At 42.0% G+C, this 25,816-nt stretch overlaps 1 protein-coding gene across 7 annotated transcripts in view; it reads right to left on the reverse strand.

The window, feature by feature from the left end:
- The window catches only part of ABCA1 (ATP binding cassette subfamily A member 1), a 101,862-nt gene that overhangs the window by 73,708 nt on the left and 2,338 nt on the right, over window positions 1-25,816 (reverse strand). Inside the window, exons 2-6 of one of the 7 annotated variants that reach the window (XM_077171080.1) lie at window positions 24,484-24,531; window positions 21,637-21,830; window positions 20,136-20,251; window positions 18,195-18,334; window positions 2,082-2,225 (exon numbers count right to left, since the gene is read on the reverse strand). In XM_077171080.1, the coding sequence (XP_077027195.1) occupies window positions 2,082-2,147 (66 nt within the window). In that variant the 5' untranslated portion in view covers window positions 2,148-2,225; window positions 18,195-18,334; window positions 20,136-20,251; window positions 21,637-21,830; window positions 24,484-24,531. Of the gene's footprint in view, window positions 1-2,081; window positions 2,226-17,140; window positions 17,220-17,576; window positions 17,792-18,194; window positions 18,335-20,135; window positions 20,252-21,636; window positions 21,831-24,483; window positions 24,535-25,816 lie in introns of those variants that run through there. The other 6 variants (XM_077171081.1, XM_077171082.1, XM_077171084.1 and 3 more) reach the window with 6 other exon arrangements.

Here is a 25,816-nt window from a genome sequence, read left to right on the forward strand (position 1 = left end):
AAACTCACAGCAGCCAACGGGGGGGGGTTTAGTGGGAAGCCAAGGCTAGCCCTCATTTTTCATGAGCAGGGTAAGGATCAAACTATTTCTAAGCCACACCTTCAGTAAGTACAAATGGGAGAGAGCTTTCATCAACACAACTCAACTCAAGGACAACAGTCTTCTAACAGGAAAGCAAAGAGAAAGAACTGTGCAGCTGTGATAACAGCATGGTAAGAAGAGATGTTCTGCTCCTTCTCTGCCATTTCCTGTTAAGCGGGCTTTTCCTCAGACAAAGGCTGGATTTGATGATCTTGGAGGTCTTTACCAAACTTAATGTCCCTATGATTGTATTATTTTCAGAAGGTCCTGGTAAAAATATACCAAGCCTTCATTCCCACTGTAAAATTCAGCTCCTCTGAAATAGCCTCTTAGTTTACCTAGTTTAAACATCCTTCCAGAAAATCCCACAACATTCTAGAATTCCTCTACTTTCTAAAGGCAGTCTGGTAACCGGCAAAATTTAGACCTCCAGTAGCAAAATAGGAAGAGTATTTTTAGCTCTTAGGGCCCAGGTTACATGGGCAATTGCTGAGAAGATCCAACCTTAAGGAGCCACAGCCAGTTTTGAGCCACACACTCCCCCAGCCACACACTCCCCCAGCTTCATTTGCAGCATTTTTCTAAACTATGAGACTGTTCACAAGACCAGGATGTGACCCACATTCAGAGAGCTGACAGGCTCACTCCTTGCAGTTGACACAATCCATGACCTCTCTGGTGGGCAGTCCTATCCTGGGAGATCAAGCTCCATGAAAGGCAAAAACACGCAAAACAAAAACTTTGTCATCACTGGCAGCTCTGTTTATATACAAGAAAAGATAAAGAGGCAGTGAGCCCCTTTTGCCTATTTTATTTAACAATGGACTAATTCCAGCTCTGAATTCACTGAACCCAAGTCCTGTAAAAACAAGCCTCAGACACCTGAGTGAAGACTTCAAGGACTGTGACCATTGCCAGTGGTAAATATGATAGCCTTTCCTCCCTTGTGACAATGAGTTTCTAAAACAACCCAACCCAACCAGCTGGCAAGCATCCTGACATTTGAAGGGTTCAGAAAGCTTATCAGAGACCACTTTCCACTCAACACTTCAGTCACTCACGTTCCTTTCACATTCCCTACTGACACCTCCTCAAGGTCAGATCTAACAGGCCAGATCCTCTGAACAAACCTGTTGGCACAAATAATGCCCTTGTCCAACACAGGTATTTCCTAAACCCCCATGCTTTCTCAGACTTTTAGCTGCTTGCAAGAGGTATAGCATCCTATGAGGTCTCAATCTTAAGGCAAAAGAATTTTAAGAACACCATACTGGATCCACACTCCTGTGCCCTTTTTATCACAAGGAAAAATTCTTCTTATGTATTGTCTATTCTTAACAGGTAAATTTCCACACTGTTCCACACCTTGGCAGAAGAACATCAGTTACCTGGGTTTATCCTCATGCCGATACAAGAACATGTTTCATGACATCCACCTAATCTATATCTTCTGTTGTAAAGTTACATAGCAGGTTTGGGATACTCTCAATGAATGAAGTGACTGGAGATGTCTCCTATTGCCTCTGCCACTTCTGCCATTAGGAAGTGGCAGGATTTTGTTGCCATTGTTGCAGCTTGCAGCATTCAAAAGGTTTTAGATTCACGGGCACATCACTGCAGCCTGGCAATGTCTCACCCACAGAGCGGAGCAGGTCTCAGCATGGGTTTTCATTTCACATCTATTTTGCTGCACACAGCAGTCATGCACCCTCTTTGCCTGATCTTACACCAGTGTTTCAGTACTCTAACACTCTCACACTGGAATTCAGGACAGAAGTCTTGAGCACCTTCAAGCCCTCTGGTTTCTGTCCACCCACCTCACTCTCCAGTTTGAATAGGGTCTTTCCAAAGCCAGACCTGTTGTTCAGCCAGGGATCACTAAAGGATGAACATTAAGTAAGACACAGGATGTTTCCCTGTTTTTCTTGAAAAGCTGTATAGCCATGCAAGCTGCAAGACTGTAACTTAAGATCTCAAAACACCCTTGGGCTAGTACTTACGGTCTGTCTTCTTCTATAGGTAAAGTTCTTCCATAGCAGCAATCCCAGCTGTGTCCAGAAAGCCATCTTCTTTCAGCAAAGCCTAGAAGCTCCCTTTATGTAGCAGCAGCAGTACACAGTACAGATGTTGTGGCCAGGCATTAACTAGTGAAAGAAAATAAAAACAGAAAAAAAAGTTGGAAGGCAAAAGTTTTGCCATTCAAAACAGAAAAGGCAACAAGAAGGGGAAAGACAAGAGGCTGCACTCTGTGACCTTGCAGCCCCTTCAGGGAACACCCCACTGCCTTCTTTCTTACCCCATGCTCTCCAGCCAAGTCTCATGGGTCTCAGTAAGCTCAGATTTAGACTCATTGTTTCTTACCTCAGAGCTCCAAAGCAGAAAAAGAGGTTTGCAATACTATTCTCTTATTTTCTGCCCCAGAAATTCCAAGAGCAAGGACAGCCCAGAATGAGAATAAGTAAGAGGCTTTGAAAAATTATTTAAAGATTCCTCCAAATAACACTGAACCATACAATTCAATACTTTTCCTTAAAGCCTCTTTCCATATACACTTTTATTATGGTGGAAAGCTGTCTGCCAAATTAGGAAAATCTTTATTTTGAAGGATAGTCAACACTGCTTGTAGGCAAAACTATTGTGCATTTAACAGGCAAGGGAGAAATGCCCATTCCCTTGAAGGTGACTAAGAAGGATGTTAGGATTGTTAGAATTTAGATTAAGTAAATGGAAAATTGTTGTGCATTAAGTGTCTGTCTTGCTACAGTACAAGAGCACATGGGATTAAAAAAAATTAATTATTTTAAAAAATTATTCTCTTTGGTGGCAATTAATAAAAGCATAGTATAGAGCTTGGTACACATACCTTTCCAGCAAGGCTCAATCTTAAAGCTCTAAGGTGAGCTTTCACTATATTAGTTAGTCATTACACCTTTTTTCCAGAATTAATTCAGCATATCTTAATTTACTTCTGAATTTTAAGGCCACTTCAAATTAAGAGCAGTTGAATCCTGAGCAAGTGTCTGCACAGGAACTTAGTTAATCCACATTAAATTAATTCTGATTTATGTACCTGAATACACTCAGTTGACAGAATCAGCATTAAGAGGACAACTAGCAATTGATTCAAACACACACCAAGAGAATAACTCTTTCCAACACCTGTTAAATTGGGAACACACATGCTTTTGATTCTGGTGTCCCAAAAAGAGTATCCTAGCCCTAAGATTCAGAGTTGCATGTCTGATTGCAAACAGCATTGAAAAGATTACCAAAAATACGTAAATGTGTTAGGAACATAAGACCTCCTCAGGAAATTCTCTGGCCAGACCTACACTGGAGTAAGATTAGATGAAAAATTAAGGATGTGAGCTTTGAGATGATGAACAATTGTCATCTTTAAGTCTTATTCAAAAGTAACTTCCATTACTACAATGACTTGCAGATTAAAAACTTGTCTCTTAATAATGTAGGTCTGTGTTACAAAAAAAATTCTCTAACATGACTAACAAAAATAAACCTGTTACACTGAGTTCCGTAGATGATTATACTGTAGAATCACAACAGGTCAACAGTGCTTCTTCACACCAGTACAGTGAACCATGGAGCAATAACAGATGCCTACAAAACCTTACAAACTGAACCTCATACCAGCACTCCAGCAGTGGAGTGTACAGTCAGCATGGGCCCCTTGACCTCTGCCAGGTGCTGCTCTAACTCACTGACAGGACCTCCACAGACACTCTTTCACAGAGGGATGCCCAACTCATCAGGCAGGACAGCCATCCTTCCCTACCCAGTGCATCCTGCTGGCTGGATCATCCTGACACTAACACATTGCAGATGCATGCACATCTGGCTGGTAGACCATGAATTCCCAGGCATACTTAGGGAAAGGCACTTGTCAGGCTACTGGCACATCCACAGCAAGGAAAAAGCCTGCCCTTTCAGGAGAATCTCAGAGGACAAATCCTGGCTGATGACTGCATCCATACTCATGGACCTAAAGCACCCCTCTGCTCACAGCCTTGGATATGGGGGGGAGATCTTTGAAGCACCTCCTCTTGATGTCAATATTACATATCTAAAGCTGCAATCAACCTAGCAACATAGCTAAGTAGGGAATATTGTTACCTCTCCTTTGTACTACCTCCACCCCTTAAGTTTCTGAATAGTATTTGGGGGATTTGGCAACACTTTTACTCACTCTAAAGAGAAACCTAGATTACTTCTCACATAGTACACAGGCACTTCCTGACCAATAATCTGGTACCAAATGTTTCTAAGAACACTAAGATAATTGCTCTTTTCATGCGTTTTTCCACAAGGATACCGGTGCTGGTCTGTGGGTCAAAGACCTCCATTTGATTTTTTGTGCTCTCCACCAAGCCACTAAATCTTTGCTGCCTGAGCCTGCAGCCACTGCACAAGTGTGGCATACAGAAGTATGGAAGAGACTGCACAGCCTTCTAACAGTTACGGGTAGTTATGCAACAGCTGTTTTTTTATCTTCAGAAGGGTGTTCAGAGTACCCACTCCATACTTCATTCTCAGGCCCCCAATATCATTAAATCTCTGAAAAAAACCCCTAATTTCCAATGTTTTCCAGAAATTAAAGCTAAACAACAAAACCCATAAGAATAAAGTGCCACAGGAAGAGTACAAAAGGTATCCCATGAAGAGTCAAAGTGACTTTTGGTGTTCTCATCAATGGAATTAGACCCTACTCCCACACCTTAATACCCCGCACAGAGGCAAAACAGAAGTTCAACCAGTCTGTGGAATGAGCAAATCAAAGGGTACCTGGTTTAATGCACACGAGTGAAAATTCAGATACTGATCCCTTGCAACTGCAGTCAGTCCACAGGATCCAGAACATGGAAATACTGTTTTATAGAGGCTGTAACATTCACCTTCACATTAGCAAACTGTAGTGAGCTAAGGCCACCTATTTCATCATTTAACTCATCTCAGCTGACCAGCCAGAAGCATGCACAGCCAGGAAGACTCAGCTGTGAAACCTGCTTGAACTCCAGTTCTCTGGAGTTAAGCAGAACAAAGCAAATGATCTGGCCTGTTCTGCCTGGACAAAAGTTTTAAATGACATAAAAATACCGACTTTTAAGGACTGTCCAGATGTAGGCATACCAGCTAAATCCCTGCATTAAAGTAGGGCATGGAGCCTAACAGTGGATTAATAACCAAGAGCACAACACCTGAGCCTGAAGCATATCCAGTTCTTCCAGCCATGCCAGGTGACAGCTGCAATGACACTGTATGCCCCAGTCAGTATCTGTTACACACCAAGGAACAGGTTTGTTAGTAGTCACCTCTGATTTTCATCCAGAGGCTGACATACTTGGCATACTGCTGACAAAAGGTTCACTTGAATAACTAATCCATCAGAAAGCACTCAGCAAACTAATACCATAGGAAAATGGTTGAGCATCCTTTCAGATGTTCTTCCAGCTCACAATAGGCAAGAACTGTGTAAGCCAGAGATGCAGAGAACTCATCAACCCAATACTTCCAACTTGGTTAAAAGTGAAGTCCGACTTTATCTCCACATCAGACCAGTCTGATAAGTTGAACACATCTGGGAAATACAACTTGCCATTTAGTGCTGCAGTGCCAAAACTCTGTTAGTTTCCAATGATTGCTTTTATGTCTTATGTGTGTAAAATTTTGAGCCAACAGCAGCTATCAGTGATCACTCCTGACACTCACCCAGAACTCCCTGAAGCAGAAATACTGCTTTCTGTCTAGAGTACGAAAAGCTGCAGGAATCCATCCCCATAGCATTAGTTTTCCTGTGAATGAAGTATCACAGCTCAATACCCACCCACACAATTAAAAGCACAGATTACATGCACTTGTTCCATGGTCTGCCTTTGCAGAAGACTCCCTCCACATGACATTTCACCCTGCTGCAGAAACCCTGAACAGCCTCCAGACCCACACAGCTGCAATTTCATCTCATTTTCTGCAATTCAGAAAATTACTCAAGAGAAAGTTAGGCTACAGGGCAACCTCTGAAAATGATGGCAATGAAATACATCCTTTGGCCAGCCCTTTCTTTCTAGAAAAGGTGCTAGCCACTATTTCAAAGTAGAATGGCTGTCGAAAAGTCCGTTAGCTGGTATACCAACAGTCTCCAAACCTAACCCCTTTACAGCTGTAGATTTAGAAAGTAAAATGCTCAAGTGGCAGAAAATCAGTTCTCCACCCCCTTGCCTGGTGTCTGTACTAAGTAAACATAAAATAGCCTTCAAAAGCGGCTTTCTGCAAACAATGCAGCTGTTTGCTTTCTTTGGGAAGGCAAAAAAACCTTTCCCCTAGAGAAAAAAAAAATTAAATCACTATTTCAAGAGGGAACAAAGTGAACTTACAAAACCTTACAAGACTGGAACATTTCAGGGCTCTGGCAAGACACTATAGACAACATACACTATTTAAACTAAGTCCTTGTCAGCAGGTCTAAAAAGCTTTCACCAGTTGATGGAAGGTTCAGTGGACTTCATGAAATTAGCTAGCAGCCCTCATCCTTTAAGTCATATTTTCCTTATCGCAGAAGCTACCACCACTGGCAACTTTCCACAGATCAAGTGGCCATGGAGAGTACAAATCTAAAAGCTACACATGATGCCCTTGTGAGCTACAGGAGCCAGCACTTTCTCACAAGCAGACACGATCTAGCACTTCTGCTTCTAAATTTCTACATCTGCTTAACTCCAATAGATCTTGTCTATACAAGTATCAAGTCAAATGAGACTCATTTTGTAAGAAAAGAAGCAACTAAAACAAACATTGGATTTCTGCAGAAATACAATCCTCTTTTTGAACACTGATAAATCTCTTGACATTTAATTTGTTTTTTGTAGTGTTGAGCTGCATTCTGTGAAGGAAACAATATCATGAGCCATGTGAATTCTGCAAATACCAGATCTAGAGTCCCCCAGTGATCTGTATGCCCTCGGTGGAGAGCAGATCCCTCTCAGGACCGTGGATATGAAGGCAGGTCAGAAGGGCCTCACTCATGAACTGACATTCTGATTGTGCTGGTTTTGCATTAATTGATATTTGGGGAGAAGGGAAGAAGCCAGTCACGGGACTGATTTTCTCAGACAAGCTGCTAACTCTTTCCTCTGTGCCCGACAAAAGCAATCAGTAGCTAGTTGTGACTACTGACACTTTGTTAAACCACTAGAAAGCTGAGCACGCCTCTGCGAACACAGACACTAAAGACGAACAAAGCCCGGGAAAAGCTCTCTTCCGGCTTCTGGAGGGAGATCTTGCCCCCTCGCAGCCCGCTGGCCGTCGGGGGAGGGAGGCCGCGGGGCCGGCCAGGGCAGGGCCCTGCCACGCTGTGAACATCCTGTCCCCGCAGCGTGGGCATCCTGCGCCTGAGGCCAGAGGCGGCCCTGCGGCTGGAACTGAGCGCAGCAGGGGCCAGACACCAGCCATGCGGCTGACACAGCCCCAGTGCGGCCTGAAAATCCATCACCACGGCTGCTTCATCCACGGCCCCGCAAGGATTGTGTGACCAACAGCAGGCCCTGAGCGAGATACTCACTCTTTCAATGCATAAATGAGACTTAGACCTTCAATCCTCCCTCGAGTGAGAGAAAAGGACAGAGTCAAGACACACAGAAGAACAACATGAAGACACCAAGATCAATGAAGAAAGAGTCAAGTCCCAGATGGAAGGAGAATGAGGAGATGCCTTAAGTTCAGGCTGAAATCCTCTTGTAAGGCTATGGAGAAGAATATAATTGATACATCAGAGTCTTTTTCCCTATAACTCATTGAAAAGTATGGGGAGATGAAATGTTTGAAGATATGAGCACAGGCATCTATGCTAAAGCAAGCAGATGTTAAAGTAGCTGTGATCCCATGAGAAGTTTGAATAGAGAGAGAAGAGTGATGAAGACCCTCTGCCCCCAAGGAAAAAGAAGACCTCTGTTCCCAGAGATGATGATGATCTCAGAGATAGATAAAGAGAACCTTTGCTCTTGAACAGCTTATCTTTAAAATAGTACCCCATAAGTTGGCCCATAAATGCAGCTGTGGAAAAGCTGTGAAAGATGGGAGGGATTTCATGATTGCAGATTCCTGAGCAGCTGCTATTCGTGGAAATGAAAAGCTACAAGAGAACTGTTTTTGTAGAAAAGTTTCCATGTTATGGCAAGAGAAATCCTCTCCCTAAGTGAACTGAAGAAAGACTCTAGAATTTTCTGTTCTAGAACAGAACTGACTTAGAAGTCCCAAGTTGTCTCTCTTTACATTTTAAGTGACAAATTTTTGTCCTGCTGCTAGAGACCTAATTGGACATAAAATCCCCAGCAGGCAGTGGAAACAGTGAATAAAGAATCAAAAGTAATGTCCATTCTCTGACCTAAAGTCACACTAAGCTTGCAAAACACAAAGAAACAAAGCTGGCATCCCCATCACTAAAGATTCCAAGCAGTCAAAAAACTTATGACATCTACTGGAGCTCTAGGAAAGAGGTGAAACTGCCACCTGAACAATGACAATTTAATACAAATAACAGTGCCAATCTTTTAAAGTAATCTTTTAACCCAAAGAGCCTGAAATAGGTTGCAAAAGGTGCCATAAAAAGCATTAGCAGCACAGAGTTCAGTCAACTCACCTAAGGCCACAAGCAAGCAAAAGCAGAGATTAGAATGAAACCATCAGATCCCACACGTCCGTCTCCTGGCTTAAGCACTGTTGGAGTCTGTAGCAGACACAACCAGTGCAGGATCAGCAGTGGAGGTGTGAGCTTTGGACCTATGGGCTCTTGCCTGGGACACAGGATCGTTATCACTGGAGGCACACAGACACTAAAAGCTGGTCTTTCATAATCTCCCCACAGAGGGCATTTCTTTCCCTTTTGCCAAATGCATAAGGGACACAAAGTTTTCTATTCCATCTAAAGAGCTCTTCAGTGAGGAGTGCTTTCCTCTTCAAAATCACCCAGGTCATGTCACAGAGCTTACACCAACTCCTTGTTCCTAGCAATGTGATTGGAGAGCTTCTGGGTCAGCAGAAAAGAATTTGATTAGGGTGACGAACAACAGTATTTTAGTGGTGGTTCTTGGCAAGATCTTCTACTGGTTTACTTCCCACACTGACTTGAGTTAGGTAGTAAACAGTCTTGTTCTCCAGTGCTTACTAATACTGAAGGCAACTGGTAAATGACTTTCAACATGGCCATCCAGCTGAATTTGTTTTCCCTCCTTGAGGAGCATGTAAAATTTGGTAAAACCAACTTTTAAAGGCTAATGCCAAAATATCAGAAAGCTGATGAAGCAGGCTCATGGATTACCTCTAGCAACCTGCCACCTCTGGTTTGAAGACACAGAGCCCTTATGGCAGCATGCATACCACCACAAAACACCAAATAAATAATTTCACACTGTTACTTAAGGAGGCTCCAACCTCACAGAATATTGATGACCATCAATGGAAAAGGACTTCTTTCAGCATAGGCCAACAATAAAATACTTGTTCAGAACCTGCTTGAACTGCTGCTATGAAAACAACTAGTGACAGAAGCCCAGTATTAGGTTCTACTTGCTGCACAAAGTACTACACAGAGAAGCCAGCCTGGATCCTGCTCTGAAATGACTTGAAGTCAACACAATGTCATGTCAGGAGCAGAAATCTAACTTCCCAACTCTTTAGGCAAAATGGCAAGGGGCTTCTAAAGTTATTTAGCCCCGGCATGAGAACTGAGCAAATAGGTATTTCATAAGTCAGTATATTATGTGCTGAGTTCTGAATGCTCCACTATGAACAGATGAGCAGATGATAATTTTGAAAGACCTGGCCCAAAATTAATACAATGAGCACTGATATTCATGGTCTTAAACTGTTCAGAGTATCTTAACTTGCCTCTCCTGTCAAAGCCAAACTCCTAGGATATATTTCTGAGACACTGGTGTGGGCCTATCCTTACCAATCAGAAAAAAAAAAAATCAAATGGGACACTTCAACACAGAGGAAAACACTAGCTTACAAACTGCTCCATAATAAATACTGGACTACATTTTTCAGAGTCCTCAGTGCCTCCTTAAACCATTTACGCACATGCACATTTTCAAAAATGACTGCTGCTTTACAACCTTCCCTTGTGACACAACATCCCAAGTAATTTTGAAAAACCTGTCACAAGTCAGCAATATCTGCCTACCAGAATGACCACAACAACTGGTTCTCATTACTTCTAGCATGCTTATAGAGGGCTCATTGATGAAAACAAGCACAACTCCAATGCAATGGAAGATGTCAAGTTTGCATGCACCATAGCTGGACTTACCCTAAGGAATGCACATGCAAAGGACTGTGGTATGCACTTAGGCAAGAGGATTGCTTAAGGGTCAAGTATAATACGCAAGATGAAATGCAGTCATCTATTTTACAAAAAAAAAACCAACCAAAAAAAACCAGCTTCCACTAGAAGGTTGTGAAATACGTGAAGCATTTCAACTTCCAACATTACACTGAGTGTCCCCTACTTTGCCCGTGGAAGAAAAAAAAAGGCAAGAACCTAGTCCATTCTTTGGCAAAAACAAACACAAAATGTGATTTGCTTTATCACGGCCAATGTCCAAAACTCCATAGTCCATATTAGCAGATGGGGGGTTTTTTTTGGCTCTCATAGAATGGCTCTTTTCTAGTGGAATGTAGAAATAATAGAACATCCTGCTAAAATAATAATTGCAACATTTGAGCTCAATTCATGTCATTAAGCTTTGATCTCTGAGTGAGTATAGTATCATCAGCACACAGTTTGCAAAAAGCTGTGCTACACATCCCCAGTCAATTTTCCAGCTTTTGACATATCCTGTTGAAGGACGATATAACTGCAACTAGGAAAAAGGGGTAAAGAATTTCACATTGCAAAAGGTACCTTTCCACTTGGCAGCAATCACAAAGGGGAGAAGGAAGACACAACCTCCCCAAGAAAGCAGCTTTTCCCAAATGAAATCCACATGCTCAAACAATGTTTGGAAACGCTTTCAACCACCACCCCTCCCACAGAACATTCTCGTCACTGAATCACACTAATCAGACAGATACCTGGTTTTAAAAAGTACACCACTGACTGGCACTCCATGATCCTACTGCAGTGCCACTGAAGCATCTGGCATATTTCTATCTTCTGCTAAGCAAAGTTATGAAGCCTTGTGGCCTTTATCATCACATTCATAAGGACTTTTTCGGAAAGGAGGGACTTCTCCTACATCTTGCTGTCTGTCTTGGGACAAGACAAGGACACCAACGGTGTTCAGCACAAGATTAAACTGCAGTTTGAGTGTATGCCTACCCTGTAACATCAAAAGAAACTATAGTGTTATTTTATTTTCCTCTCCATCTTTGCCATTTGGGAACATCATGCCATAAACCAGTGCATGTTTTCAGTAACAGAGCAGAACACAACATTGCTTATAGTGTAGAGAACATCATAGCAGTGCCTTTGAGATTCAGAGGCAAAAAGAATAAGATGTCAGTTAAACTTGATATTTACACAATTGCAATGATATCTGTGGCACAGCTATAAGTAACAGCAAACAAAACAAAAATATCCCTGAAATATGCAGAAAAACATCAGCCAAGAAAAAGCCTCTAGCACAATGAAAGGAAATGACACTGACGAAAGAAAGCAATAAACCGGCAAAGTCAGTATTTAGCAGCCATTGTGAGCTTGAGCAGAGCTGGAGTCTGTAAAGCCTACAATAAGGCCTCAGCTCCCACATAGCTACCATCCAGCTGTGCTAATATGGGAGATGGTAATCCACTAAAGTGATAAAGAGATGCCTAAGTACTTTTGAAATCAGCGAGTGTCAGAAGACTCTATGAAGAGCAATGAATTTATGATCAACCTTGGCAACCCATATAGACTTCAATAATCACTTATCTCTAAAGTTATTCATAGAAGAATATGAAAATAGCTGGCACACATGATAAGGCAGCCCACATACCTGCTGAGTCAGGTGTGGCACAGGGCAGTTAGCTCAGAGCACTGCCAGAAAGCATGTGAAAATCTTCCCGTTTTGGCTGATCGACAGAGCAAGTAGTTGTTACTCACACTTTCTACTCTTAAGCTCCAGCTGCTTCCCCTGCCACTGAAGCTTCAATCCTTAGGGTGAGCATGGCAGTGAAAGCCATGCAAAGCAGGCTAATATACACCTAATTCAACATCATGCCAGACATATCCAGGAAGGAAGGAAGGCAGAATCTGTGCAAGTCCTAAGCTCCACCTCACAATTCAGAAATATTTTCCAGATGGAGCTCCATTAGTTTGCTCCTAAAGCTTCAAGGGACTAAACACAGCTGAAGAGCTGTCGTCAACTAAATTTCAACCAAATTACTCCAAACAGCAGGCAAGTGCAGAAGTAGAATAAAATGGAAAAAGCAATAAGCTTACAAGAGAGGGAGGTGAGCAAAAATAAATTTTGCAAGTTTTTTATGGATATAAGATTCAAAACATACATTTTTTACATTAAGTTTATAATATCCTTAATAATGTTGAGCAAGTTCCACTGGAGCCAAAGCACACTGCAACAGACATTTTGCAATTATATCTGGTTTTATATATATGAACGTAATTGGGAGGATAGATGTAGAGACAAATATTAAGACTACGTCACAAGAATGTGGAATGCAGCTCTGGGAGACATGGCTGACAATCAGAAGAATAACAAAAGTTATCTGGGAAAAATAAAATCTGTGAAGAAATATGAAAACTGATGGCAGACAGGTGATTGTATTAGTTTGCTAAAAGAAAAGACTGAGTCCAGATCTCTCCAAACACAGTAGAAAACCTCTTATTGCTTACTTTAGCATGAATATTTAAATATAGGTTTGAGAGAGATGGGAAGCAAAGCAGTAAGAATTGCTACTCTGATTTAATAGGGTAAAGAATCATTAAAATATCTAAATTACCTTAAAACAAATAAATTTAATAAAAAGCATTTTTCCCATTGGCAGAATAAAAATACAAATGCAGGATCCATTCAATTAAGTTTATTAAATAAGAACATCACATTCAGAGGAAGAGTAGATTTTGAACTTTCACTCCTGTACTAGCACTTGCTCGTTTTGTTTTTAGGCCCAAAAATTCAACTGTAAAAATAGGCATATCTCTAAAAACATTGGACTTAAACCCAGCTTGCTGGCACTAGCAACAGAACTGACATCTTCTAAAAAAGATGTGTTACCTGCTGAATATGAGAAAAAACGCTCTGACTTCTACCATAAAGAGTATAAACTTTGTAATGCTATTACTAGAACATAAATGAAAGTAGGTAAGAGGAAACAGTCAAGTCATCACAAGAAGGGCAGAGGTGCTGGGATCCAAGTTTTCCTGGTCCCTAACCTTGCTCTTGTCACCTACATCACCAAAACTGCTGCTCCAAGACCTTCCACATGGCTTAATTTTGAGCTTTATTAATTTAACAAGTACTATGCTAATGATTAGCTGCATGGCTTGCTCGCTCCCAAGAACAACCACCCATTTGGAAACAGACCAGTAAACTGCAAGTTGTTTCAGAGTCAAGTGAGTAGAGTGCTAACAGGTTTTGGCCACCTCCACACAACCCTGCCTGCTATTTGCTAAAAAGGAAACCAGATCCCCAGAATGATCTCTGAACTGTGTGGTAAAAGGCTCAAACTTTGTTCTTTCACAGAGAACAGCCTTGCTATCTAGCCCAAGCCAGAACAATCTTAGGCTCTTTGCTCTCCTTTTTCTCCAACTCCAATTGTTCTCTAACAAAGTCAGCACCACGCAAACCAATCCCATTGCATTAGGCAGAGCTCTGCTAAGCAACACTCCTCCAGAAAAATAGCAGAGGAAAAAGGTCAGCTTGTATGTGGATACTTAATGGCATTCAAACTGACATGCATTTTTATTACCTATGATCAAGCTTTTTTGCTAATAACCCACAAATAAAGATCTGAATGCTCCCATTTTTCCTACAGTGTTAGACTGTTGAGTCAGAAAAGCTGCATCAACAGTTTTCCATCCTACTCTGTCTCCCTCTTGGTCATTGAAGCAAGCAAAATACTTTTTCTCCCAGTCAAAAATGCTAAAAAGACAGGACTAGCTTTGCTGCCAAGTATTTTAAAGAAAGGGAATAGGGTACTTTTGGTACTCCATTCAGTAGTTTTAGTCATAGTATTTCTTCTGAATTATCGGTATTACTTTTGTGTAATCAACACAAGCAAGACATGCAGTTACAGAATGAGACATTTTAACTTTTGGGTTTTTCTGTGGTCATCATATTTTAAACACTAGAAGCAGAGTCTTACCATGGTATTTTTTATCTATACTCTTAGTATCAGCAACTGCAGATGTGCATGTTCATCAACTACACTAAAAAAGTTTCTAGCACTCAGAATTCAAACCCTTAGCTGGCATAAATATGAAATACTCTTAGAGAGAGTGAATTTCTTCTATGCCAGACCTGAAGAAAGCAGGCAGAGTCCCTAGCAGTCTCAGATAATCAAGGAAAATGGATCTTACACATAAAAATGTCTTTTACTAAACACAGTAAACCCTGACTCTAGCTCCTCTCACAGGAGTCATCAAGAATAACCAGCAAAAGAGAAGCATGATGATGTTGTGTCAGCCATGGCCTCTGGACTTATTTCAGGATTTGGTGTGTTGCCCAGCCTAGAAGACCTACATAAACACTGAGGGTGCCTGCTTCAAGGTTACTCAAACAAAGTGGTAATTTGGGTCCCCCTCTGCTCCCTTCTGTCATCATCTTTGTGCTGGCACCAGTGCTCACAAAGCCATGAGAAGACTCTGAACACAGGATGCTGGGGTGAAAAAACAAACAAACAAACAAAAAACCATCATGCAAAAAGAGGAGAGTTTTTTTCCAATTACTCACTCTGGGCTGGTGAACTCCAGTGCCTGCACAAAGGATGAAACAGACAGAGAGAGAAAAGAATAGGTAGACCAGGGGAAATGAAGCAGGTCCATTACTAGCTCACTAGCAACCTTCAATTACTCTGATTAAAATTCTGGAGAAACCACACCCTAAGAAGTACTGTGCCTGCATGGTGCAATGCACATAACAAACACTAGCAGAGCTGATCGTATTTGGCTACAGATGGATGAGTGCAGTACCAATCCTCCTCCTGCTCTGTCTTTGTGAGTCTAACTCTGCCAGATTAACTCAATGGTGAGAGAAAAGCCTTGCAGAAATGTAGGCAAGGGAAGAATTCCTTCCTGAAATGTGTGTATTACACTTGATTAACAGGTGAGAATGCTTCAACACAGAATCTGCATAGAACATCCCCTGTTACTTTGTTTAAGTCACTAAGGCTTATTCCTGAATGATATATACCAAATCTGGTACCATATCAAGTAAGTCTCTGTGAGTAAGTCTCTCTCTCTTCACACCAATACCACCACACCATCATTGAGTGATGTCTGAGTTTGAAAAAAATTTAGCATTACAAAAAATGTTTGCTAGCAGCTGCCTATGGCACACTGATTTATAAATGTGCCTCAGCCTCTATGCCATTACGAAACTTTCAACATACTTGCTTGCACTGCTATGCGGCTCTATTCAGAGGAAATTTGGAAATAATATCCAAAAGATTATCATGACTCCTAGGAACACTAAAATCTTACATATAGCTGCACCCAAGGTGTTTATGTCATCTATCATATGGCAACAAGTCCTTCAGCAACAATTTACTGGGGGAAAGTTACTGTAAATAGTTTTGGGCTAGCTGCTGGATTATTACATTCTAATGACAAATTATAGCAAATTGTGATTTCTTGTAGCCCAGAGACCAGCTAGTAACCCCTTCAGAATACCTACAATGAGCTAAAAACCATGATATTTTATTATTTAATGCTAAATATTCCCAACAGGTTCAACTTAAATTCTACTATGCAACACTAGTGTTCGGTGCTGCCGAACTTATGGCCCCATCTTTTTGTTAAGGGTTGACTTCTAATTTTTACCATAATCAGCCCTACTAAACTATGATTATGAGAAACAATGTGCTTGGTATATCATGAGTAAAGGCATCAAGCTCCTGCCCATACCAGATATATAGACTGTGTCACCCTACTCACTCTTACATAAATTAAAATTCAAATGTGCACAATGAAGACCCACCAGCATAATTTTTATCTGTTGCATCAGTAAAACACTGCAGAGTCCCAGTTACTACCCATTTAGCTTAATATCCTACTGTGTCATCACGGAATCACGCACTGATTTGAGTGACAGGAAAGTTGTAAGCATATGTTGCCATTCTCACTTGTAAGGGAGTCAAGCTGTGCCACAAGCACCAAGCACAAAAAACATTTGCACTGAATGTTTACTACCATGACCCCCTTTCAAATCTGAGCAAGACTGCTCCATTACAATAGCCCTTCGACAGCAGGCTTGACCATCTGTTGTTAATGGAACATCCCCAAGACATAGCTCTTCTCTGCAATACAAGGACCAACTCATTTTCAAAGGTGAAAATAAATTTTAATGCATTAATCCATAGCAGTAATTTTCAAAAACGTTCAACTCATTTTAGGCTTTAATCTAGAATATGTTTACACCCCTCTGGCTTCTCCGAGGTCTATTCCAACACACTTGAAATCAACTTTGAGCCTATTAGTATGTTTTTGTACAGCCTTTAAAATCTCCCAGGCCAACAGCCTGGGGGAAAGGGGACACTTCTGGTTAAAACTAGGAAAAAGTAGGGTTTAATAAGGACTTTTAATTTAGAATCCGAGTATCTTTCCAGACATGTTTTAAGCATCTGGGCTGCTGTGCAGCTCGTCTTTTGTAACAGCAGCCTGATGATATGTTGCAGTGTAGCACTCCAGACTTCACAACAGTCTGGCAGGCAGCAGCACGATTTGTTGCATACAACTGAGCCTCCTGCCCATCACAAAGGCAGCCACATCGATTTTTTATTTTTACACTCCCCTCCATCTCAAGGCCCTCCCCTTATCCCACCCCCCCGACTTTACAGGATTCACGTAGGAGTAAAGGGAACGAAAACCCTCCCGTTATCTTCTAGCACCCACCGGGGCCAGGAGAGGCAGCGGTAAGGTGAGCCACCCTCCGTGAGCGCTGCCAAGTCAGAGTCGCCTCGCTCAGGATAAGCTAAAATAAAATAACTGTTTTTTAAAACATAAGCACACACAACCACGCCCCTCACACACACACACACAAACACTATCAGCCCCTCTCCGATGCACCGCTACGCCGTAAACCATCCTCCGAGCCGCGCTGCCGACAGGCTCGGCACATTGAGTGGCACCACGTCGGAAGACAAAGATTCCAAAGCAGTAAGAAAATAAACAGACAACCCCCCAAGACAATAACAAAGCACACACCCCCCTCACCCCCACTCATTTGCGTTTTCTCTCTAGCTTTGTGCCGCCCGTTCCAGGCGGAGCGGGTACAAGTGGGAAGCCTCCCCGACAGCTGCCCGGGACGCGTCCCCCCGCCCCCGCCTACCTCCCCGGCCGGCAGCCGCCGTCGGTCCCGAGGGGAGCCACCGCCTGCTCCGCGCCGCGATCCCCTCCGGCTCCACTCCCGGCCCCGACGCCGGCCCCGCTGCCGCTACCGGGCGCCCCCGCCCCGCAGGGCCTTTTATAGGGCGGCGCGGAGCTGCCCTCGGCGGGCTAGCCCGCCCCTTCCACGGCCGGGGCCGCCCAGCACACTGCTTCTCCCCTCCCTCCGGGGTCTTCTCGCGTCGCCTTTTCTCTTTTCTGTTTGCTCTTTCCTTTCTTCTTTTTCTTCTCTCCTGTCCTCCCCGCCCCCCCCCCCCCCTTCTTTTTTCTTTTCCTTCGGCAGCGGCTGCTGTTGGGAGGGTGGGGAGTGCGCGGCGATTTGCATGTGGGCGTGCACAGTGCAGCCAAAAACAAACTGCGAGCATGGGTATGTCCGCCCCAGCGCCGTGCAGCGGGACGGCTCTCCGTGAGCTACCCGCACTCGCTTCTTTTTGTGAAACTCGCTCACCCAGGTGCGTCGAGAAGCATCCCAGCCCCTCGCCTTGCCTCCCGCGCCGGCCCCCCGGGCGTCTCTTCCCGGGGTCTGTGGGAAGAAAGAGCAGAAACCCGGGCACGGAGTTACCTGTGAAGTGAGTGTGCTCCAGCCTCCCACGTCTCCAGGCCTGCACCGGTTCCCGCATCTCCTGAGCCAGTACAAACTGGGCACAGATCCGTCCTCAGCTGTACAGCTGTGGAGGTACTCAGTGTACCAAGAGTGTTGGCCTGAAAGGAATCAATCAATGATAAACAGCTTCAACAGGACCAGACGCCCTGTACTCCTCGTGACTTACGGCAATAAAAAGGCAAGAAACTGTGAAAGGTAACACTTGGATAGATAGGCACAAATGTGGATGAATCCAGTTGTGTCAGTTTATGGAGAAATTTACAACTATTCACAAACTTTATAAAAACAGGTCTCAAATTATTTTTAACAGTTCACAGTGAGCAAGCTGAGCTGCTCCAAATACAAAATCCATGAATAGTGATAGTGTGTTTTGTTTACCAGAATAATGTCCTGGTCTTAGCAATATTGTCTGGTTGCTGAAGGTGTCCTCCAACATGAAGTCCTCCCATAGAAATCACCCATCATGAAAGCCCTTCCAAATTTTTTGCTTGTTACATATCAGGAGCCCTGATAGAATCATGCAGTGCAATTTGTGAAAGTATAGCAGTGCATTTTCAAGGCATAAAATGCTCTGTGAATGAAAACAAGTAATGCACAAAAGGCAGGCAACTCTAAATTATGATTCCCTCTACAGACATAATGCACTGCCATTTCTTTTCTGCAGTGAAGTGGTTGATGTTTTCGTTCATGCTGTTAATGCTTTGCCTTATTGTGAGCAATCTGGATGACACATGGTTACTGAGGGAACCGTATCTTCAGGTTTCCTGGCTTTTATTTCCATGCTCAGACTACCAGCATGGTGGTTTTTTCAAGTGGCACAGAAATACAAATACCTGAAAGCAAATTCCAGAGAGCTCAGGCAGATTGTAATCTGACATAATGCACTGGAGTATCATAGATAGCAGTGAATATTCAAATTAATAATGCAGACCCTTCTACACTGAATAAAAATGATGCATTCATTTTCACTGTGACCCTAGCTCCTTCCTCAGTACCTGTGTGTCAACATCTCACAATTGGGCTAAGGGCAGGACAAAATAAAAAATTTCCTGATTCTGACCATGGTTTCCCCAGTGTAACTGCTACATAATGTCACTGACTTCAACAGATTCATTCTGTTTGTACCTTCATCTGGTGATAAAACTGAAATAAAAACAAGGACTTTATTTAGTGTATAAATGCAGCTGTGTGTTTTTCACCATATGCTAGAGCTTTGCATTTTACACATTTCCAAACATTGCTGGATTGTAATTTTAAATTCTAAAACAAAGAATTTCTGCATGGTTAGTCAGAACACAGGGAGAAAGAGCATATTTCGTTTACAATCAACAAAGCGTTATGCCTCATCCCACATAAAAAGGAGTTTAAAAGAGAGGTTATATTGGATGGAATTTTTTAAAGAATTAGTGATTTAACTTCAGTGGAAATAGGTCTGTCAATACTGAAGAGCTGACAATTGCTCTGCTACTGGTGTCTATTTAAACCTAGATTCCTCTAAGGAAAGTGTGAATTCCCAAAATTCTGGGAGTTGGTGCCAACAGTTAAAACATTTGAACAACATTTTCCAATAAGATAGCTAATATACAGCTGTTTATGAAAAGTGAACTTTATAAAGCGTTTATAAAATTCACTTTATGAGAAGTGAACAGAGCATTTGATTTATTTTGTTCTGTTAAAATACCTGTAGGATGGTGGAAAATCCTTGTGCACCATTGGATATAATTTCCCCAGTTTTACTTCCCCTTGTGGCATGGCAGTGATGTGAGGTCAGTGGGGGACAAGCAGTGGCAAATGGTACAAGAAGGATGACAGGGGAAGGGCCACTGTTAGATCCAATGAGTAGGCTGTTCAAAGTCAATAGCCACATTGCAAATAGTTTCTAAGAATAACTATTCTTACGTTTTAGTAGTTTGAGATCTCAGGGCAGATGAGCACATGTGACTCCTATAGATTTCTTGAAGACATTTGTACCTCCCAACTCTTTCATGCACAGCAAATATTCTGGCTTCTGTCTCCTGTGGAAGGTATGATAGGCTTTTGCAGATAAAGCAGTCTTATGTGGGACTTCCTGCTTAATTTAATTCATTGATGGCTAACACAAAATTTCAACTACTGATTCAGATACAGAGAGGAAAAATGCAGACATAAATAAGCACTTAGGGAAAGACCTTTCTCCTTCCTTCCCAAGCTCAAGTTAAGCACCTCTCCTACCCCTTTCTGGTCTCGACTTTCTGGTCTCGACATCCCTTGCTTTCAATAGGTGTTAAAATCAGTCCCTTTGCCCCAGTTCTTTCTGTGAGGCAGTGGGCAAGCTGGACAGTTGGGGTCAGTGTGTAATGGTTCTTTTTGCTGTTGCTTGCTTCTTACTAATTTTCCTCCACTGCTTCTTGCCTTACTATTCCACAGTGTGCCACAGTTCCCCACAGGGTGTCCCTTCTTTGGGTGGTGCGGCTCTGTCCAAGTCTGTGTCTCTTCCTTCCATGTGTCTCCTCCACTTTGTCCATCTCACAAATATAACATTTTCTCCAGTGTCTCCTGTCCTAGGGGCTGCTCTTTTTTTTAAATATGTTTAAGCATATTTAAAAGCATTTTCTGTTTAAGCAGAAATACCATGTGCTGCTTTTACCTAGCTGAGGTTTTGGCTTGCTGTGGGTTGTTTTCATCCCTTTCAAAATGGCTGACAGCTACTGTAACTGGCACAGAGGAGTTCATGGCCTCTTCCCTTGCAGCTTCCAATACTAAAGGCCTGCCAGTTATGCCCAATATGCAGTTCACATGACATGCACTCTCAGATAAGACCTGATCCTTTGTCTTTTTCCAAAAGCTAGTTCTCTCCTTCAACCCATTCTCTCATTACATTGGCTTTGAACAAGCAGCCCCCAGTAGGGTCCAAGGCTGGGTGGAAGGGAGGGCTGCAAACTGGCAAAGTTAGCTGCACCAGTTACTGAGAGGTCAGAGGACATGAAAATTGCTGTTCATGGAAAAGACATTATTAAGTGGAATGAAGGGGTGGAACTGAAAATAGGAAAACGCTGTGTTCTCACAGGAGGAAGTGAGGAGGAAGTTGTTTCTTTGTACTTGTAACTTCTACGAGGCAAAACACAACATTGTTAACTCTGAAAGATTGATGTTTCCTAATGTCAGGATACTACAGAAGACTGTGGGCTTAGACAAGCACACCAAGAAATGTCTTGTTATAAACCAAAGGTTTCTATGATAGGTTTCAGCAATAAAGAAAGCCACAGTTTATTACTTGTCAGCTCATAAGATATTTCATCTGGAAAACCAAGTTCTTTTTAGCCCTGGATGATCTGGTTTGGACTAAATTAAAGAAGCAGAAAAGACAGCAGATCAGCAATATTTCCATTTTAAAAAATTACTTTTAAAGAAGTTTGCTCACCTCTTTTTTTAACTTGGCATTCTTGTTGCAGAAACATAACTTCAAGATTCCCCACTCTTATCTTGGGACACACTGAAGATTATTCTGTATTTTAAGCATCTGTTCTGTCTTGCTTTACTTGCCCTTGATTTGAAATATCTGAGTCACAGGACGGTGACAGCTTATGTAAGGTCTTCTTGGAAAGAACCTCCTAACTTTTAGAAAGAAGTAATTACATTGTTATTATTTTATAGCAATCTAGGCTGTGCCTGAACATCCTAGCTTCAATTTATTGTTGGTTGCTCCAGCCTGGTTTACAGCCCAGTGAGTACAAGTGGCTACAACATGCTGTTTACTGCAACCTTCCACGTACACTTTTCTTCCCTTCCTATTTACAGAAGAAAGTAGGTAAGAAACTTGCTGTTTAGTTATTGCACCTGCAAAGAAACAGAAGGTTTAAGTACATCCTTTGCTGTTCCTGCAGTGGGGAAGCTTTGAAGTGCTTATCTGTGCCATGCAAAGAAGTGAATCTGGGAAGTTCCTGCCTCCCAATCAAAGAATAGTGCAGGCCTGTCCCAGTGCCTGACAGGGACAAAAGAGCTTGTGCTCATCCTCTCCATCTTTCAAGATAAACATAGGCTTCAAACTGACAGCACTCATTAATAAGATGGTTCTTGGCCCTTTAAATATAAATATACTGTAGCTCAGATATGAGCAAGCCACAGTTTAAGCAGTTACTAGAAACATTTCTTAATGTTATCTTGTGTTTAAGAAAGGTGATTTAAAAGCAATTTCTCATGTGGGTTAGTTTCCAGATGACTGGTGTTGCTTTAAGAGAGACCATCATTACAAGCATTGCTTTGTAATTTGTCATAAACATTTAACATTAATAGGAGTAAAATTACATCTGCAGTTAGCTATATAAATAGTGTGAAACTCACTGTTAACAAAATTACTGCTTTTTAGATGTAAAATATACATGCAACTAAATACTTAGGTGGTAAAAATTCCTTGACTTTGACAGAAATAAACTGATTTTCCCACCCATGGACCTAACATATGATTTGAGGAGCAAGGAAAATATGTAGAGTGGCCAATTAAAATACTGGAAGTTTATATTAGGTAGCAATTTTAATTCAATAAAAAGTTTCTGGTCTTTCAGATTCTCCAGGTATATACTTCATAATGGCATGCAAGCATGAAAGTATTTTTAACATTTCACCCTTCCTCTGTGCAATTCTTATCTTCTAAAACTTAGCCCAAAATAGGACTCCTGTGGAAATATTTCAGTGTGCATTACGTATGCATTGCCAGACAGAGATATGGGGATATGATGGCCTGTGTAAGCCAGGGTTTCTATGCCAGCTATGGGACTGAATGGATAGCTATGCAGAATGTTAACATTCAGTGTGAAATGCTTCAAAAATTCTGCATTTTATCTCCCATTATAAATTTATATGCTAATAAAATCACCAGTGCATGGAACAAGGAAGAAAAAATTAATCACAAAACAAAAATGAAGCTAGTAGATATAGAACATGATCAAATGCAAAGAAAGCCAAATAAAAGGATGTTTTCATCCAACCTCAGTTTAGGTACTGATGGTTGAATCTTCATGGATCATCCAGGATATAAACTTCATCAAATGAAGCCCCTAAGATGTAAGTTAAAATGGTCAATTACCAAAACTTCTTTGAGGTCAGCCAAATGTAATGCCACATCAGCTGCATTACTTGAGTTTCTTAAACCTAAACCATTAAAAAAAAATCTCAAAAATTGCCTGTTTAATATCCTTCATCAGTTGTTATGGAACTCAATGCAACTTTTTCCTGATAATGACTCCGACACTGAGTTTGTTACTACAAAAGTTTCAGCCTATTGTATAAACAGCATAGATTTGAGTAGCCCAATTAAGCCAGTGGAGATATGCACCTGGGATTTTGATTGCAGGTGCTGGTTGTAGACTTAAATGGAGATAAAATTAGTCCCTGATTAACAAAACTTTTTACCCACAGCTTTTGAGCTGCAGGTAACCACATTCAGTGCAAATCTTAGTAGGAAGGGATAAGTTTTAGGAAGTGATGTTTCTCCTTCACTAGATAATGACTTCCCAGAAGGGAAGAAAATGCACCATCATTTTCAAAATCAAAACCAGCCTGTGAACCAGAAGGAAAGACAGGACGGAACTACTCTGTAAGCGTACTGCTTGCTTCAGCACCAGCATGACCAGAGGCCATAAGGAAAAGTGTGCTGTCCCTCACCTCTGGTCATAAAAGTTACACTCAGAGCAAGCCATCCTCAGGCACTGGAAGGTTTTTACCTAGTCTTGCTGCAATACACAGGCCAATGAGCCTCATGGCCTCTACAAAAGGAAAGCTGTGCTTTTAGGCTCTCCAGCAGCTTCCCCAGCTCACACTGTATCCCTCTTGGGGCTGGAAGAGTGCCTCAGCACTCTTCTGAGATTCTGACAGCATCTCACACAATTGCAGAATGAGTTGGGTTGGAAGGCCCCACTGGATGTCATCTAGTCTTACCTCCCTTGCCCCATCAGGGTCCCCTCAAGCCTGTCATTCAGAAATGTCTGCAGATGACTTCTGAATGCCACGACTAAAGGACTCTGCACCTTCTCTGTACAACCTGTGCCTGTGTTTAAAAGAAGGGAGGATAAAGGTCTCTTGTCTAGCATAAACTACAGTTCCTTCAAAGAAGGAGTTACCCTTTCTTGCTGTTGGCAAAACCATATCCTCCTCCCATCTCCTTACCCCTACTGAGCTCATGAGTACTCTGCATTACTGAGCTTTTCTGAGTCCATTTTTACAAGCAAGGATTTGTTTTCCAGGAGGCAAGAAACACCCCCTTTATACTTACTTTTAACAGAGAAAGGACTGAGGTTTTGTCTCTGTTCTCTTTGTACACCTGGAGAAACATGGTCAGAAAGTGAGCCTTAGGAGTGTTACTTCAAATCTTGAGTTTCCTCAAGCATCAAGAATAACCCATAATGCAGAATGAAGGATCTCTATTCAAACCCAAATTTTTCCAGAGCTACTTAGAACTGCCAGTCAAATTCCACACTTACAGGCCTTCAGTCTGCTCTGTAGAGCCTAATTTCTTTTCCTCTTGATTGCCTTTCCAACTTGATTGCCCAGATTGGGGTTTGCTTGGCACTGTTGTCCTACATAAAAAATCAGGCAGCTTTTGAATTCTGCCAGCTGTTACATTTTGGCCCATTGAAATATTTGCACTTTCTGAATATTTCCAGCACTTTTATTAAGGCAGTCAGTTTGATATCTACATTTTTTAGTTGCTTGCAGGCATCTGGTGCTGGATCTTGGGTGTAGATAACTTGCTCTGGAGACACAGTCCTATTCTTGGCTTCAGAATGAGCCAGTATCTACTTCTGCTCATTTTGTTATTATACGAAGAACAGGTATCTCTCTCTGTGTCTGTTAACTATTGCTCTAGCATCTTCAGCAAAAGGACAAAGTCGAATTTAATCTTCCCTAATGCACCCTCACCCCTCCCAACCATTACTGTGGCATCTCATGAGGTAGTTGGAGAGACTAATGCTCTTGCTGCCTTTAATCCGTTCCCAATGTTGTTACCAGAGTCTATGCTGCCACTATCAACAAGTTATCAACAAACTTCCAGAGGATTCAATGGACTCACCATCTATCATGGCTTTCCACAGAGGCGCCAGTGCCTAAGCTATATCCTTTACATTCTTGGTCAATTTCCCTCTTTATACCATGATGTGCCCAAGTTAAATACTGCCTTGTGATTGTCCAGCATCCCAACTCACTGACTTAAATATCCAGATCCTGCCCCTCCTTTGGAAGAAAGATATTCTTTCTGTTTCTCTCCATCTTAGAAGACCTCCTTCTCACTTTGGTGCTTCTGCTTCAGCATATTCTCACCTGCCCCTGTTTGGAGAACGACAAAGCAATCAACCTCCATTTCCCTGTCCTCATGTCTTTATGCAGTCATTCTCTCCTGCTGCACATGCTCCTGGGCATGCTAGATGGACCTTCCACAAAGAGTAATAATTCTGGGGTTTCTTATTTCTCCTGTTAGCTGTTTCCTCCATTCTTAAGCATCAGAGTATCATTCATAATTGTACAAGATTTAGCTATCTTTACTGACTCTACTACCATAAAAGGGGAAAAAAAAAATCTGATCTTTTTTTCCCCCCAAGTCAGGATCT

This window comes from Agelaius phoeniceus, chromosome Z (assembly GCF_051311805.1).
Source record: "Agelaius phoeniceus isolate bAgePho1 chromosome Z, bAgePho1.hap1, whole genome shotgun sequence".
Taxonomy (NCBI): Eukaryota; Metazoa; Chordata; class Aves; order Passeriformes; family Icteridae; genus Agelaius; species Agelaius phoeniceus.